Below are 15,371 nucleotides of genomic sequence, written 5' to 3' on the forward strand. Positions count from 1 at the left end.
CCTTTTTGGGGTGCCTTTGAATCATAATCCTCAGGATTCGTATATATTATGCACTCCCTAATTGAGTGTTTGTAAACTTCTGACCCACTGGGAATGTGATGAAAGAAATAAAACCTGAAATAAATAATTTTCTCTACTATTATTCTGCCTTTTCACATTCTCAAAATAAAGTGGTGATCCTAAATGACCTAAGACAGGGAATTTTTACTTGGATTAAATGTCAGGAATTTTTTTAAACTGTTTTTAAATGGATTTGGCTAAGGCAAATGTAAAATTCCGACTTCAACTGAAAGGCAACGTGCCAAGAGGACTAGACTGTAGGGGAAATATAAGAGAGGAAGCTTAACAAGAGGACTAGACTGTAGAATAAATCCTGTGTACTGCCAGTGTGCCAAGAGGACTAACTGTAGAGGATTAACTGTATAGAGCCAGCATACCAAGAAGACAAGACTGTTGGATAAATACTGTGTAGATCCAGCTTGCCAAGAGGTCTAGACTGTAGAGGAAATATAAGAGAGGCTCATGGTTATTGTGTGTCTAATGTATGTTTATGTCTATCTTAACCATTACAGTCAACGTAGTTCTGATGTTGGTGCATCTCTATAGCTGAAAGAAGCAGGACTGACTGGGTGAGCAGAGCAGCTTCTAGCCCCTCCCTCCTTGACATGGCCATACCCACAGTGTGGCCCCCAGAGGAATCCCCACAGAGGTACGGTGGGTATTTAACCCAGACAAGAGAGGTATCCTGACATATATGGGTCTGTGTGGCGTTGTATTACTCCATACCTTCTACACATCAGGGGAATGAGGCTCTCTCCAGCTCCTGCTCTGGATCCAAGTCTGGCTGGTAGTCTGGTTCTACTACATCTAGCTGTGGTGGCTGGTAGGCTTGCCTTGCTCTCATCTGCCTCTGTCTCTGCCTCTGGGCTGGAGTCTGTCAGATGCAGGCTCCAAGGCACCCCTCGACCTCCGGCGTTCTCCCAGGACGGGGACTTTGTCATCGGGGGTGTTTTCTCCATTCATTACTATATGCACACTGTGGATCACAGCTACACCAGCCTGCCTGAGCCCCTGCAGTGCACAGGGAGGTCAGTGAGCGCAAGAGGGAGCAGGGGACAGGACTGTGGCTGTGTGGGAAGACAGATAAATTGTGTTTTAAAGACAGAGAAACAGTGTGTTTAAAGATTGATAAACAGTGTGTTTAAATACCGATAAACAGTGTGTTTAAAGACAGATAAACAATGTTTTTAAAGACAGGTCAACAGTGTTTTAAAGACCATAATCAGTGTGTTTGTGTCTGAGAGAGTAGGTAAAGACTACTCTTACAAAGGATCACATTTTCAATTGCAGGCTATACTACAATGTCCTCAATTACAGACAACAAAAGTGTAGACATATAGACGGTATGCAAATGATACTAGATATTAGGCTGTTTGCCATGGTAACATTCTATAGTCTAGTTCATCATTCATCAGGAGGTGCTCACTGACCCATATTCTATTTACAGTATGGATTCCCGTGAGTTGCGCTTCTCCCGCGCCATGATCTTCGCAGTTGAGGAGATAAACAACAGTTCGTACCTTCTACCGGGTATCATGCTTGGTTATCAAGTGCACGACTCCTGCAACTTGGTCCCTATGGCCGTGAAAGTGGCCTTCCAGCTGGCTAACGGCCTGGACCCCATGTTTGATACCGGAGAACAGTGCTCAGGGTCGGCTACAGTGACAGCTATCGTTGGCGAGTCTGCCTCCACGCCTACAATCAGCATGTTGCGCATCATTGGCCCTTTCGGCATTCCTCAGGTAAACTTCTATGAAAAGAAATCATTCAGCCTCTTTTAATTTACTGTATTTCTACTGTATATTCTCCTATCTTTCAGGAATGAGTTCAACTTTTAATTTACTGTATTCCTAGTGTATATCCTCCTCTCTTTCAGGAATATACATTTCTGTTTGAAAATATGGAGAGAAAGGCATTTGAACATAGACTGAGAACTATGAGTCTGGAGAACATCTAGAGGCATTAAAACATGGTCTGAGGACTATCTTTCATAGGCTAGGTTGTTATGGGAGACCAGGGATTGGTGTCACAGTTTTGTGTATCCTTTTCATTCTGGCCTAATGAAAAACAATAGTTTGGCTTATTATTATTAATATCTCCCCTCCCTAACATTTTTTTTATTCCACCTTTATTTAACCAGGTAAGCTAGTTGAGAACAAGTTATCATTTGCAACTGCGAACTGGCCAAGATAAGGCCAACATCAAACTACACAGCTAAAGAAAATAGCAGGAAGTAGCCAATACATTAGAGTTGTGAGGCAGACATGATGATCTTTCTCATGTTTTCGATTGTCTGTTTTTACCTAGGTGAGCCACTCTTCCACCTGTGCGTGTCTGAGTGATAAGAAACAGTATCCAACCTTCTTCAGAACCATCCCCAGTGATCAGTTCCAGGCTGCCGCTCTGGCCCACCTCATCAGGCACTTCGGCTGGACCTGGATTGGGGCGGTCCGTTCCGACTCTGACTACGGTAATTACGGGATGGCTGCTTTCCTGCAGGCAGCACAAGAGGAAGGTATCTGTGTGGAGTATTCTGAAGCCTTCTCCCTTACCAACCCACTCAGTAGAGTGCAACGGGTGGCTGACGTGATCCGCAGGTGATCCATGATTACTTGGGAACTTCAACAAGTGTTGATTAATACTAATGTTCATGTTCACTTCACTGAGACATTCCAGTAAATGACAAACATGACCAGCATATTAAGCATATGATATAATCATGTTCCCCAGCTCCACAGCCCGGGTGGTGGTTGCATTCGTATCCTCTTGGGACATGAGAATCCTGCTGAGGGAGATGGAACGCCTTCCCTCTCCACCCCTCCAGTGGATCGGGAGCGAGTCCTGGGTCACTGAACCAGAGATGCTGCATTTCGGCCTGTGTGCCGGGACCATCGGAATTGGCATCCAACGCTCTGTCATCCCGGGCCTCAGGGACTTCCTCCTGGACCTCTCCCCACAGAAGGTGTCCAACTCTCCCCTGCTCACTGAGTTCTGGGAAGCAGCCTTTGGCTGTAGGCTGGGTATAGGTATCTATCTATCTGTCCGTCCGTCGTCCATCCGTCTGTCTGTCTGTCTGTCTGTCTGTCTCTCTGTCTCTCTCTCTCTCTGTCTGTCTGTAGGGACCTCTACAGGTGTTGGGGTTGAGGAGAAGGTGTGTGATGGCAGTGAGGATATACAGCAGCTACAGGCCCCCTACACAGATACATCCCAGCTGCGTGTCACTAACATGGTGTATAAAGCTGTTTATGCCATAGCACACGCCATCCACAGCATTGTTTGTGAAGAGAGAGAAAACTCCACTGTGAACTGTGACAAAAACCTTAATGTGAAGCCAACACAGGTGAATGACAAGTCTGTAGTATCATTTCCTGATAAATATGTTTATATAGACAACATGTATGAAGGCCTAGGAGTTCTCGTTATACTTTACAACTTCTTCTGAAGTAACACTTCTGATAAATATGAGGTGAATTAATGTTCTGTTTCTCTCTCCATCTATCTTCCCTTCTCTCCTTATCTCTCTTTCATATTTCTTCCCCTTTCTCCATCTCTCATCTCTCTATTCTCCTCTCTCCATCTATCTCTCCATCTCTCATCCTCTCATCCTCTATCTCTTCTCTTCCCTTATCTCCATTTCTCTTCACCTCTCTCCTTCTCTCTCCTTCTCTCTCGTCCCCTCTTTCTCTCTCCCTTGACCTTCCAACCCCGAGGTCCTGGAGAGATTGAGGAGGGTGAACTTCTCTCGTAACGGGTACCAGGTGTCTTTCGATGCCAACGGGGACCCAGTGGCCACCTATGAGCTGGTCAACTGGCAGATACAGGAGAGTGGGAAGATGGAGTTTGTGACAGTGGGGCGCTATGATGGGTCTCTGCCTCTTGACCAGAGGCTTGACATCGAGAGGGAAATCATCTGGGTAAAAAACAGTACACAAGTACCTGTGTCAGTGTGCAGTGAGAGCTGTCCCCCAGGCACTCGTAAGGCTGTACAGAAAGGAAAGCCTGTATGCTGTTATGACTGTATCCAATGTGCAGAGGGAGAAATAAGTGATAACACAGGTAGGACTATAGGAACAGTTGGCAAAATTGTGTAGTAATTTCTATCACGGTTTGTTCATATTACCAGCACTGCAAAGGTTGTGCCTGTCAATCATGTTCCTATTCTTATTATCTTATGTAAGCTGTACATTAATTAAACCTTCTTTATTGTAAACTTATAAAGTGCAGCATTGTGGGACATGTATTTGTAAATAAATAAAACCTGAATCTATTATTATTAACATTTGATGTCTGTTGTTTTGTCCTGGTCAGATTCTTCAGACTGTCTGATCTGTCCCGAGGAGTACTGGCCCAACGCTGAGAGAGACCGCTGTATCCTTAAGCCTGTAGAGTTCCTGTCCTTCCACGAGGTTCTCGGAATCATCCTGACCGTCTGCTCTGTGGGCGGGGCTCTACTGGCCATCGCCACGGCAGCTGTCTTCTACCGTCACCGAAATTCTGCCATCGTCAGGGCCAACAATTCTGAGCTGAGCTTCCTGCTGCTCTTCTCCTTGGCTCTGTGTTTTCTGTGTTCTCTTACTTTCATTGGCCGGCCCTCTGAGTGGTCCTGTATGCTGCGTCACACAGCGTTTGGGATCACCTTCGTCCTCTGTATCTCTTGTGTTCTGGGGAAAACAATAGTGGTGTTGATGGCCTTCAGGGCTACGCTTCCAGCCAGTAATGTCATGAAATGGTTTGGTCCTCAACAGCAGAGATTGACTGTAGTGTCCTTCACGTTTGTCCAGGCTATGATATGCACTCTGTGGTTGGTCCTGTCCCCTCCCTTCCCCATTAAAAACCTCACTACCTACAAGGAAAAGATCATTCTAGAGTGTGATGTGGGTTCAGCTATTGGTTTCTGGGCTGTTTTGGGCTATATAGGACTCCTGTCTCTCTTGTGCTTTGTGCTGGCTTTTCTGGCTCGGAAGCTGCCTGATAACTTCAATGAGGCCAAATTCATCACCTTCAGCATGCTCATATTCTGTGCAGTCTGGATCACCTTTATCCCAGCTTATGTCAGCTCTCCTGGGAAGTTGACTGTAGCTGTGGAGATCTTTGCCATCATCACCTCTAGCTTTGGGTTGTTCTTTCTATTATTTGTTCCTAAATGCTTTATTATTCTGTTCCGGCCGGAGAAGAACACCAAGAAACACCTCATGGAGAAGACATCCAATGATATACGTTATTAAGAAATGATAGAGGGGAACAAACATTGTAACGATCAGTTATATGGTTTATCATATAGTTAGGTAGGACTACTTTGACAGAGATGACCATCAATTTAGCAGCTAATCATTGGTAACGTTGTAACTAGTAACATGACACAGGTTCTCTTTAGATATTCCAATGTTATGAGTGATTGTTAAAATCTAGAGTGTTAAAATCTGATTTGACCTGCTAAATGATGTGATTAGCAGTAGCCTACAGAGTGGAACCACTTCCATGTTGTTGGAGAAAAGCTTTATTCCTATATGAATTGATATAACATTAAAGTGCATGTGTTCAATTGATATTGTAACTCATCAATTTATGTATTATAATATAATAAACATTTTCATACACAGTTGAAGTGGGAAGTTTACATACACTTAGGTTGTAGTCATTGCAACTCGTTTTTCAACAACTCCACACTTTTCTTGTTCACAAATTGTAATCTACTTTGTACATGAACACAAGGAATTTTTCCAACAATTGTTTACAGATACATTATTTTACTTTTAATTCACTGTTTCACACTTCCAGTGGGTGAGATGTTTACATGCACTTAGTTGACTGTGCCTTTATACAGCTTGGAAAATTCCAGAAATATATGTCATGGCATTAGAAGCTTCTGATAGGCTGATTGACATCATTTGAGTCAATTGGAGGTGTACCTGTGGATGTATTTCAAGGCCTACCTTCAAACTCAGTGCCTCTTTGTTTGACATCATGGTGAAAATCAAATGAAATCAGCCATTACCTCCAGTCTGGTCAGTCTGGTTTATCCTTGGGAGCAATTTCCAAACGCCTGAAGGTACCACGTTCATCTGTACAAACAATAGTACTGTCACGCCCTTGTTTCTCTATGGTGTAGTAAGTCAGTGCGTGACTAGGAGTTATTCTAGTTCATAATTTCTATATTGTGTTCGATATTTTATTTTCTATGTTAGTGTTTTGTTTGATTCCCAATTAGAGGCAGCTGATAATCGTTGTCTCTAATTGGGGATCATATATAGGTTGATATTTTTCCCACCTGTGTTTGTGGGATATTATTTTGTGTTTGTGCACGTGTTCCATGTAGTCACATACCGTTGTTCGTTTATTTGATTTATTGTTTTTGGTTTAAGTTTCACTTTGGAATAAATATGTGGAACTCAATATCAGCTGCGCCTTGGTACAGTTCTCAAGACAACCGTGACAAGTACGCAAGTAAAAACACCATGGGACAACGCATGCGTCGTACCGCTCAGGAGGAATATGTGTTCTGTCTCCTAGAGATTAACGTACTTTGGTGGGAAAATTGCAAATCAATCCTAGAACAACAACAAAGGACCTTGTGAAGATGCTGGAGGAAACAGGTACGAAATTATTTATATCCACAGTTAAATGAGTCCTATATTGACATAACCTGAAAGGCCGCTCAGCAAGGAAGAAGCCACTGCTCCACAACCACCATAACAATGCCAGACTACTGTTTGCAACTGCACATGGGGAGAAAGTGACCATCGTTATGTTTGGAGGAAAAGTGGGAGTCTTGCAAGCCAAAGAACACCATCCCCACCATGAAGCACGGGGTGGCAGCATCATGTTGTGGGGTAGCTTTGCTGCAGAAGGGACTGGTGCACTTCACAAAATAGATGGCATCATGAGGAGATAAAATTATGTGGATATATTGAAGCAACATCTCAAGACATCAGTCAGGAAGTTAAAGCTTGGATGCTAATGGATCTTCCAAATGTACAGTGACCCCAAGCATACTTCCAAAGTTGTGACAAAAATGGCCTAAAGACAACAAAGTCAAGGTATTGGAGTGGCCATCACAAAGCCCTGACCTCAATGCAATAGAACATATGTGGGCAGAACTGAAAAAGCATGTGTGAGCGAGGATGCCGACAAACCTGACTCAGTTACACAGCTCTGTCAGGAGGAATGGGCCACAATTCACCCAACTTATTGTGGGAAGCTTGTGGAAGGCTACACGAAATGTGTGACCCAAGTTAAAAAATGTAAAGGCAATTCTACCAAATTCTATATGAGTGTATGTACACTTCTGACCCACTGAGAATTTGCTGAAAGAAATTAAAGCTGAAATAAATAATTTTCTCTACTATTATTCTGACTTTTCACATTCTTAAAATTAAGTGGTGATCCTAACTGACCTAAAACAGGGAATTTTTACTTGGATTAAAAGTCAGGAATTTGGAAAAACTGAGTTTAAATGTATTTGGCAAAGGTGAATGTACACTTCTGACTTCAACTGTAAGTGAGGCAACTTACCAAGAGGACTATATTGTTGGGGAAATATAAGAGAGGAAGCTTACCAAGAGGACTAGACTATAGCAGAAATACTGTGAAGAGCTAAAGTGCCTAGAGGACTAGACTGTTGGGTAAATACTGTGCAGTGCCAGCGTGCCAAGAGCACTAGACAGTACGATAAATATAAGAGAGGCTCGTGGTTATTGTTTCTAATGTATGTTTATCTAAACCATTACAGTCAGTTCTGATGCTGGTGCATACACTCTCTATAGCTGAAAGAAGCAGGACCTGACTGGGTGAGCAGAGCAGCCTCTAGCCCCTCCCTCCTTGGCATGGCATTACCCACAGTGTGGCCCCCAGAGGAATCCCCACAGAGGTACGGTGGGTATTTAACCCAGAGAAGAGAGGTATCCTGACCTATGTGGGTCTGTGTGGTGCTGTGTTATTCCATACCTTCTACACATCGGGGGAATGAGGCTCTCTCCGGCTCCTGCTCTAGATCCAGGTCTTGCTGGTAGTCTGGTTCTACTACATCTAGCTGTGGTGGCTGGTGGGCTTGCCTTGCTCTCATCTGCCTCTGTCTCTGCCTCTGGGCTGGAGTCTGTCAGATGCAGGCTCCAAGGCACCCCTCGTCCTCCGGCGTTCTCCCAGGACGGGGACTTTGTCATCGGGGGTGTTTTCTCAATCCACAACTATATGCACACTGTGGAACACAGCTACACCAGCCTGCCTGAGCCCCTGCAGTGCACAGGGAGGTCAGTGAGCGCAAGAGGGAACAGGGGACAGGACTGTGGCTGTGTGGGGAGACAGATGAATTGTGTTTTAAAGACACGGAGACACACTGTTTAAAGACAGATAAACAGTGTGTTTAATGACAGGTAAACAGTGTTTTAAAGACAGGTAAACAGTGTTTTAAAGACAGATAAACAGTGTGTTTAATGACAGGTAAACAGTGTTTTAAAGACAGGTAAACAGTGTGTTTAATGACAGGTAAACAGTGTTTTAAAGCCAGATAAACAGTGTTTTAAAGACAGGTAAACAGTGTGTTTAATGGCAGGTAAACAGTGTTTTAAAGACAGGTAAACAGTGTGTTTAATGACAGATAAACAGTGTTTTAAAGACAGTTAAACCGTGTGTTTGTGTCTGAGAGAGTAGATAAAGCCTACTGTTACAAAGTGTCACATTTTCAAATGCAGGCAATACTACAATGTCCTCAATTACAGTTATCAAATGTGTAGGCATGTAGACGGTGTGGAAAATAAGGCTAGATTTTAAGATGTTTGTCCTCGTATAACCATATATTCTATGGGCTAATTTACCGTTTAGTCAAGTGGTGCTCACTCACCTACCTTCTATTTACAGTTTGGATTCCCGTGAGTTGCGCTTCTCCCGCGCCATGGTCTTCGCAGTTGACGAGATAAACAACAGTTCAGACCTTCTACCAGGTGTCACACTCGGTTATCAAGTGCACGACTCGTGCACCACGGTCCCCATGGCCGTGAAAGTGGCCTTCCAGCTGGCTAATGGCCTGGACCCAATGTTTGATACCGGAGAACAGTGCTCGGGGTCGCCTACAGTGACAGCTATCGTTGGCGAGTCTGGCTCCACGCCAACCATCAGCATGTTGCGCATCATTGGCCCTTTCGGCATTCCTCAGGTAAACTAATGTGGAAAGAAATCATTCAGCATATTTTAAACTTACTGTATTCCTACTTTATATTCTCCTCTCCTTCAGGAATATACATTTCTGTGTGAAATTATGTAGAGAAATGCATTTGAACGTAGACTGAGAACTATGAGTCTGGAGGACATCTTGCGGCATTAGAACATGATCTGAGGACTATAGGCTAGGTTGTTATGGGAGACCAGGGATTAGTGTCACACCTTTTACTCATGTTTTTCATAGCACCAGTATGTCTTATAATACTATTATCAATATGAATAGAACGACCAAGATAGAAACGGGCAGAAATATGTATCCTTTTCAATCTGGCCCAATGAAAAACAATACATTATTATTATTAATGTCTCCCTAACCTCATACCAAACATCTAAAGAAAAAAAGCAGAAAGTAGCCAATAACTGAGACTCGTTTGGCCGACATGATGATCTTTCTCATGTTTTCGACTGTCTGTTTTTACCAAGGTGAGCCACTTTTCCACCTGTGCGTGTCTGAGTGATAAGAAACAGTATCCAACCTTCTTCAGAACCATCCCCAGTGATCAGTTCCAGGCTGCTGCTCTGGCCCACCTCATCAGGCACTTCGGCTGGACCTGGATTGGGGCGGTCCGTTCCGATTCTGACTACGGTAATTACGGGATGGCTGCTTTCCTACAGGCAGCACAAGAGGAGGGCATCTGTGTGGAGTATTCTGAAGCCTTCTCCCGTACCAGCCCACTCAGTAGAGTGCAACGGGTGGCCGACGTGATCCGGAGGTGATCCATGATTACTTGTGAACTTTTCATTCATACAAATGCAAGACCATAATTATTAAAAACATACTATTGTCATTAATTTATCTCTTTTCCAAAAGCTGATTTTATTTTAACTAGGCAAGTCAGTTAAGAACAAATTCAAACTTGCAACCTTCCGGTTACTAGTCCAACGCTCTAACCACTAGGCTACACTGCCACCCTGTGAGACCAACATGATTTGCATATCTCAAGCAAGTCAAAAGTGTTGATTAATACTAATGTTCACTTCACTGAGACATTTCAGTGAATGACAAACATGACCAGCATATTAAGCATATGATATTTTCATGTTCCCCAGCTCCACAGCCCGGGTGGTGGTTGCATTCGTATCCTCTTGGGACATGAAAATCCTGCTGAGGGAAATGGAACGCCTGCCCTCTCCGCCCCGCCAGTGGATCGGGAGCGAGTCCTGGGTCACTGACCCAGACATGCTGCACTTCGGACTGTGTGCCGGGGCCATCGGAATTGGCATCCAACGCTCTGTCATCCCCGGCCTCAGGGACTTCCTCCTGGACCTCTCCCCACAGAAGGTGTCCAAGTCTCCCACACTCACTGAGTTCTGGGAGGGAGCCTTTGGCTGTCGGCTGGGGACAGGTATCTATCTATCTATCTATCTATCTATCTATCTATCTATCTATCTATCTATCTATCTATCTATCTATCTATCTATCTATCTATCTATCTATCTATCTATCTATCTATCTATCTATCTATCTATCTATCTATCTATCTATCTATCTATCTATCTATCTATCTATCTATCTATCTATCTATCTATCTATCTATCTATCTATCTATCTATCTATCTATCTATCTATCTATCTATCTATCTATCTATCTATCTATCTATCTATCTATCTATCTATCTATCTATCTATCTATCTATCTATCTATCTATCTGTCTGTCTGTCTGTCTGTCTGTCTGTCTGTCTGTCTGTCTGTCTGTCTGTCTGTCTGTCTGTCTGTCTGTCTGTCTGTCTGTCTGTCTGTCTGTCTGTCTGTCTGTCTGTCTGTCTGTCTGTCTGTCTGTCTGTCTGTCTGTCTGTCTGTCTGTCTGTCTGTCTGTCTGTCTGTCTGTCTGTCTGTCTGTCTGTCTGTCTGTCTGTCTGTCTGTCTGTCTGTCTGTCTGTCTGTCTGTCTGTCTGTCTGTCTGTCTGTCTGTCTGTCTGTCTGTCTGTCTGTCTGTCTGTCTGTCTGTCTGTCTGTCTGTCTGTCTGTCTGTCTGTAGGGACCTCTACAGGTGTTGGGGTTGAAGAGAAGGTGTGTGATGGCAGTGAGGATATACAGCAGCTACAGGCCCCCTACACAGATACATCACAGCTGCGTGTCACTAACATGGTGTATAAAGCTGTTTATGCCATAGCACACGCCATCCACAGCATCGTTTGTGAAGAGAGAGAAAACTCCACTGTGAACTGTGACAAAAACCTTAATGTGAAGCCAACACAGGTGAATGACAAGTCTGTAGAATCATTTCCTGATAAATATGTTTATTGAGACAACATGTATGAAGGCCTAGGAGTTCTCATTATACTTTACAACTTCTTCTGAAGTAACACATCTGATAAATTTGAATTGAATTTATGTTCTGTTTCTCTTTCCATCTATCTTCCCTTTTCTCAATTTCTCTCTTTCCATCTTTCTTCCCCTTTCTACATCTCTCATCTCTCTCTTCCCCTCTCTCCATCTATCGCTCCATCTCTCTTCCCCTCACTCATCTCTGTCTTCCCTTTCTCCATCTCTCTTCACCTTTCTCCTTCTCTCTCGTCCCATCTCTCTCTCTCTCTTCCCCTTCCAACCCCCAGGTCCTGGAGAGATTGAGGAGGGTGAATTTCTCTCGTAACGGGTACCAGGTGTCTTTCGATGCCAACGGGGACCCAGTGGCCACCTATGAGTTGGTCAACTGGCAGAGACAGGAGAGTGGGAAGATGGAGTTGGTGACAGTGGGGCTCTATGATGGGTCCCTGCCTCCTGACCAGAGGCTTGACATCGAGAGGGAAATCACCTGGGTAAAGAACAGTACACAAGTACCTGTGTCAGTGTGCAGTGAGAGCTGTCCCCCAGGCACTCGTAAGGCTGTACAGAAAGGAAAGCCTGTATGCTGTTATGACTGTATCCAATGTGCAGAGGGAGAGATCAGCAATAACACAGGTAGGACTATAGGAGTATCCACTAAGTAGTGGATTATTCATATTAACAGCACAACAAAGGTATAGTAGTGAATCTATTATTATTAACATTTGATATCTGTTGTTTTGTCCTGATCAGATTCTTCAGACTGTCTGATCTGTCCCGAGGAGTACTGGCCCAACGCTGAGAGTGACCGCTGTGTCCTTAAGCCTGTGGAGTTCCTGTCCTTCCACGAGGTCCTTGGAATCATCCTGACCGCCTGCTCTGTGGGCGGGGCTTGTCTGGCCATCGCAACGGCAACTGTCTTCTACCGCCATCGAACTTCGGCCATCGTCAGGGCCAACAACTCTGAGCTGAGCTTCCTGCTGCTCTTCTCCTTGGCTCTGTGTTTTCTGTGTTCTCTCACTTTCATTGGCCAGCCCTCTGAATGGTCCTGTATGCTGCGTCACACAGCGTTTGGGATCACCTTCGTCCTCTGCATCTCTTGTGTTCTGGGGAAAACAATAGTGGTGTTGATGGCCTTCAGGGCTACGCTTCCAGCCAGTAATGTCATGAAATGGTTTGGTCCTCCACAGCAGAGATTGACAGTAGTGTCCTTCACGTTTGTCCAGGCTTTGATATGCACTCTGTGGTTGGTCCTGTCCCCTCCCTTCCCCATTAAAAACCTCACTACCTACAAGGAAAAGATCATTCTAGAGTGTGATGTGGGTTCAGCTATTGGTTTCTGGGCTGTGTTGGGCTATATAGGACTCCTGGCTCTCCTGTGCTTTGTGCTGGCGTTTCTGGCTCGGAAGCTGCCTGATAACTTCAATGAGGCCAAATTCATCACCTTCAGCATGCTCATATTCTGTGCAGTCTGGATCACCTTTATCCCAGCTTATGTCAGCTCTCCTGGGAAGTTAACTGTAGCTGTGGAGATCTTTGCCATCATCACCTCTAGCTTTGGGTTGTTCTTTCTATTATTTGTTCCTAAATGCTTTATTATTCTGTTCAGGCCGGAGAAGAACACCAAGAAACACCTCATGGAGAAGACATCCAATGATATACGTTATTAAGAAATGATTGAGTGGAAAAAACATTGTAACGTTCAGTTATATGGTTTATCATAGAGTTAGGTAGGACTACTCTGACAGAGATTACCAACGTTTTAGCAGGTGATCATTGGTAACATTGTAACTAGTAACATGACACAGGTTCACTTCATATATTCCAATGTTATGAGAGATTGGTGAAATCTAGTGTTAAAATGATATTACTAATGCCCTAGATTATAGACAGTGCTGTGCCGCCTTGTTCATTGATTTATCTAAAGCTTTTGACACTGTCCACCATGCAATTCTTTTGAGTAAGCTGTCGTCAATAGGACTGGGATTGGATGCCTGTCGTTGGTTTCATGACGATCTAAAGGATAGAAGTCAGGCTGTTAGAGTCGACGACATCCAGTCGGAGCCATTGGAGTTGGTTAAAGTGGTCCCACAAGGTTCTATACTTGGACTATTACTGTTCACTCTCTACATCATCAATATCGGTGATGAGATAAGAAAGTGTCAAATTCATTTATATGCAGATGACACTGTCATGTACTCTATCGCTTCAACGGCTGACCAAGCATTATCACTGTATTTTATACAGCTGAAACTTGTTTTAAATGCAAATAAAACACATGTTATGATTTTAATAGGTTCAAAAAGTTGGTTGAAAATACACTTGCACTTACGAGCTTAGATGGTTCTCAAATTAATCAGGTCTCTGCATATAAATACGTATGGATATGGTTGGATGATAAACTCTTTTAAAATGCATATTGGCAAACTTTGTAGACGGCTAAAAATCAAGCTAGGCTTCTTCTATAGAAACAGGACACGCTTGTCCTCTACAAATAGAAGACAAATGATGCAAGCTACTTTTATGTCTGTTATTGATTATTGGGATATTATTTACCTGCATGCAACTGCATCAACACTGAAAGCTACCTTCTAATTTATCATCACTCATCAATATTATAATTATATATCCTAAAACCAGGTCTCAAGCATGGATTAAACTTGAGGCCCATGCGTTTTCCACAGAGTTGGGTATGGCTGCCTTTTCCTAATACGCTCCTTGCCTATGGAATAGCCTGCAGACTAAACTTAAACATGAGACTCTTGTCCCCCTTGATCATTTTAAATATTTATTGGAGCATTTTTATTTTTGAATTGCGTGTAACTGTTTCGGGAAAGACAAGTTCTTGTGCTGTTAGTAGAATAACCTGTTAGTAGAATAACCTGTTAGTAGAATAACCTGTTAGTAGAATAACCTGTTAGTAGAATAACCTACGTGTAAATTAAATCTGTTTCTGTATGTTTATTGTGTTATCTGTGATCGTTTTGTTTGTCTTGTTTAGTGTTTTAATCATTGTACATAAACTACGCGTAAACATGTATACCCAGGGCCCAGCTGTAACAGAGACCTTGGTCTCAGGCTGTGTTCCTTGTTTAAATGAAGGTATACATTTTTTAAAATCTAATTTGACCTGCTAAATGATGTGATTAGCAGTAGCCTACAGAGTGGAACCACTTCCATGTTGTTGGAGAAAAGCTTTATTCCTATATGAATTGATATAACATTGAAATGCATGTGTTCAATTGACATTGTAATTCATCAATTTATATATTATAATAATATAATAAACATTTTCATACACAGTTGAAGTGGGAAGTTTACATACACTTATGTTGGAGTCATTTCAACTCGTTTTTCAACAACTCCACATATTTCTTGTTAACAAATTATAGTTTTGGCAAGTCTGTCAGGACATCTCAGTAATCCCTCCACCAATTGTTTACAGGCAGATTATTTCACTTATAATTCACTGTTACACAACTCCAGTGGCTGAGAAGTTTACATACACCGTGTTGACTGTGCTTTTAAACAGCTTGGAATATTCCAGAAAAATATGTCATGGCTTTAGTTGCTTCTGATAGGCTGATTGACGTCATTTGAGTCAATTGGAGGTGTACCTATGGATGTATTTCAAGGACTACCTTCAAACTCAGTGCCTCTTTGCTTCACATCATGGTCAAATCAAATCAGAAAAAAACTTGTAGACCTCCACAAGTCTGGTTCATCCTTGGGAGCAATTTCCAAACGCCTGAAGGTACCACGTTCGTCTGTACAAACGATAGTATAAAGGGATAAACACCATGGGACCACGCAGGCGTCATACCACTCAGG

At 43.1% G+C, this 15,371-nt stretch overlaps 2 protein-coding genes across 3 annotated transcripts; both read left to right on the forward strand.

The window, feature by feature from the left end:
* Positions 1–775: 775 nt before the first annotated feature.
* On the forward strand, positions 776–5,658 carry LOC116352886 (extracellular calcium-sensing receptor-like). 2 transcript variants are annotated; one of them, XM_031795415.1, is made up of 7 exons: positions 776–1,088; positions 1,508–1,802; positions 2,368–2,657; positions 2,791–3,086; positions 3,180–3,400; positions 3,771–4,116; positions 4,369–5,658. In XM_031795415.1, the coding sequence occupies exons 1-7, from the start codon at positions 805–807 to the stop codon at positions 5,283–5,285; spliced, it is 2,649 nt and encodes an 882-aa protein (XP_031651275.1). In that variant the 5' UTR covers positions 776–804; the 3' UTR covers positions 5,286–5,658. The 2 variants fall into 2 exon arrangements, with proteins under 2 accessions (XP_031651275.1, XP_031651274.1); XM_031795414.1 differs by having other exon boundaries at positions 2,791–3,400; positions 4,369–5,555.
* Positions 5,659–8,022: 2,364 nt separating this feature from the next.
* Positions 8,023–13,810, forward strand: LOC109878817 (extracellular calcium-sensing receptor-like). Its single transcript, XM_031795427.1, has 7 exons — positions 8,023–8,306; positions 8,914–9,208; positions 9,697–9,986; positions 10,324–10,604; positions 11,266–11,474; positions 11,831–12,176; positions 12,294–13,810. The coding sequence occupies exons 1-7, from the start codon at positions 8,023–8,025 to the stop codon at positions 13,208–13,210; spliced, it is 2,622 nt and encodes an 873-aa protein (XP_031651287.1). The 3' UTR covers positions 13,211–13,810.
* Positions 13,811–15,371: the final 1,561 nt, after the last annotated feature.

Source organism: Oncorhynchus kisutch, linkage group LG18 (genome assembly GCF_002021735.2).
Source record: "Oncorhynchus kisutch isolate 150728-3 linkage group LG18, Okis_V2, whole genome shotgun sequence".
Classification (NCBI taxonomy): Eukaryota; Metazoa; Chordata; class Actinopteri; order Salmoniformes; family Salmonidae; genus Oncorhynchus; species Oncorhynchus kisutch.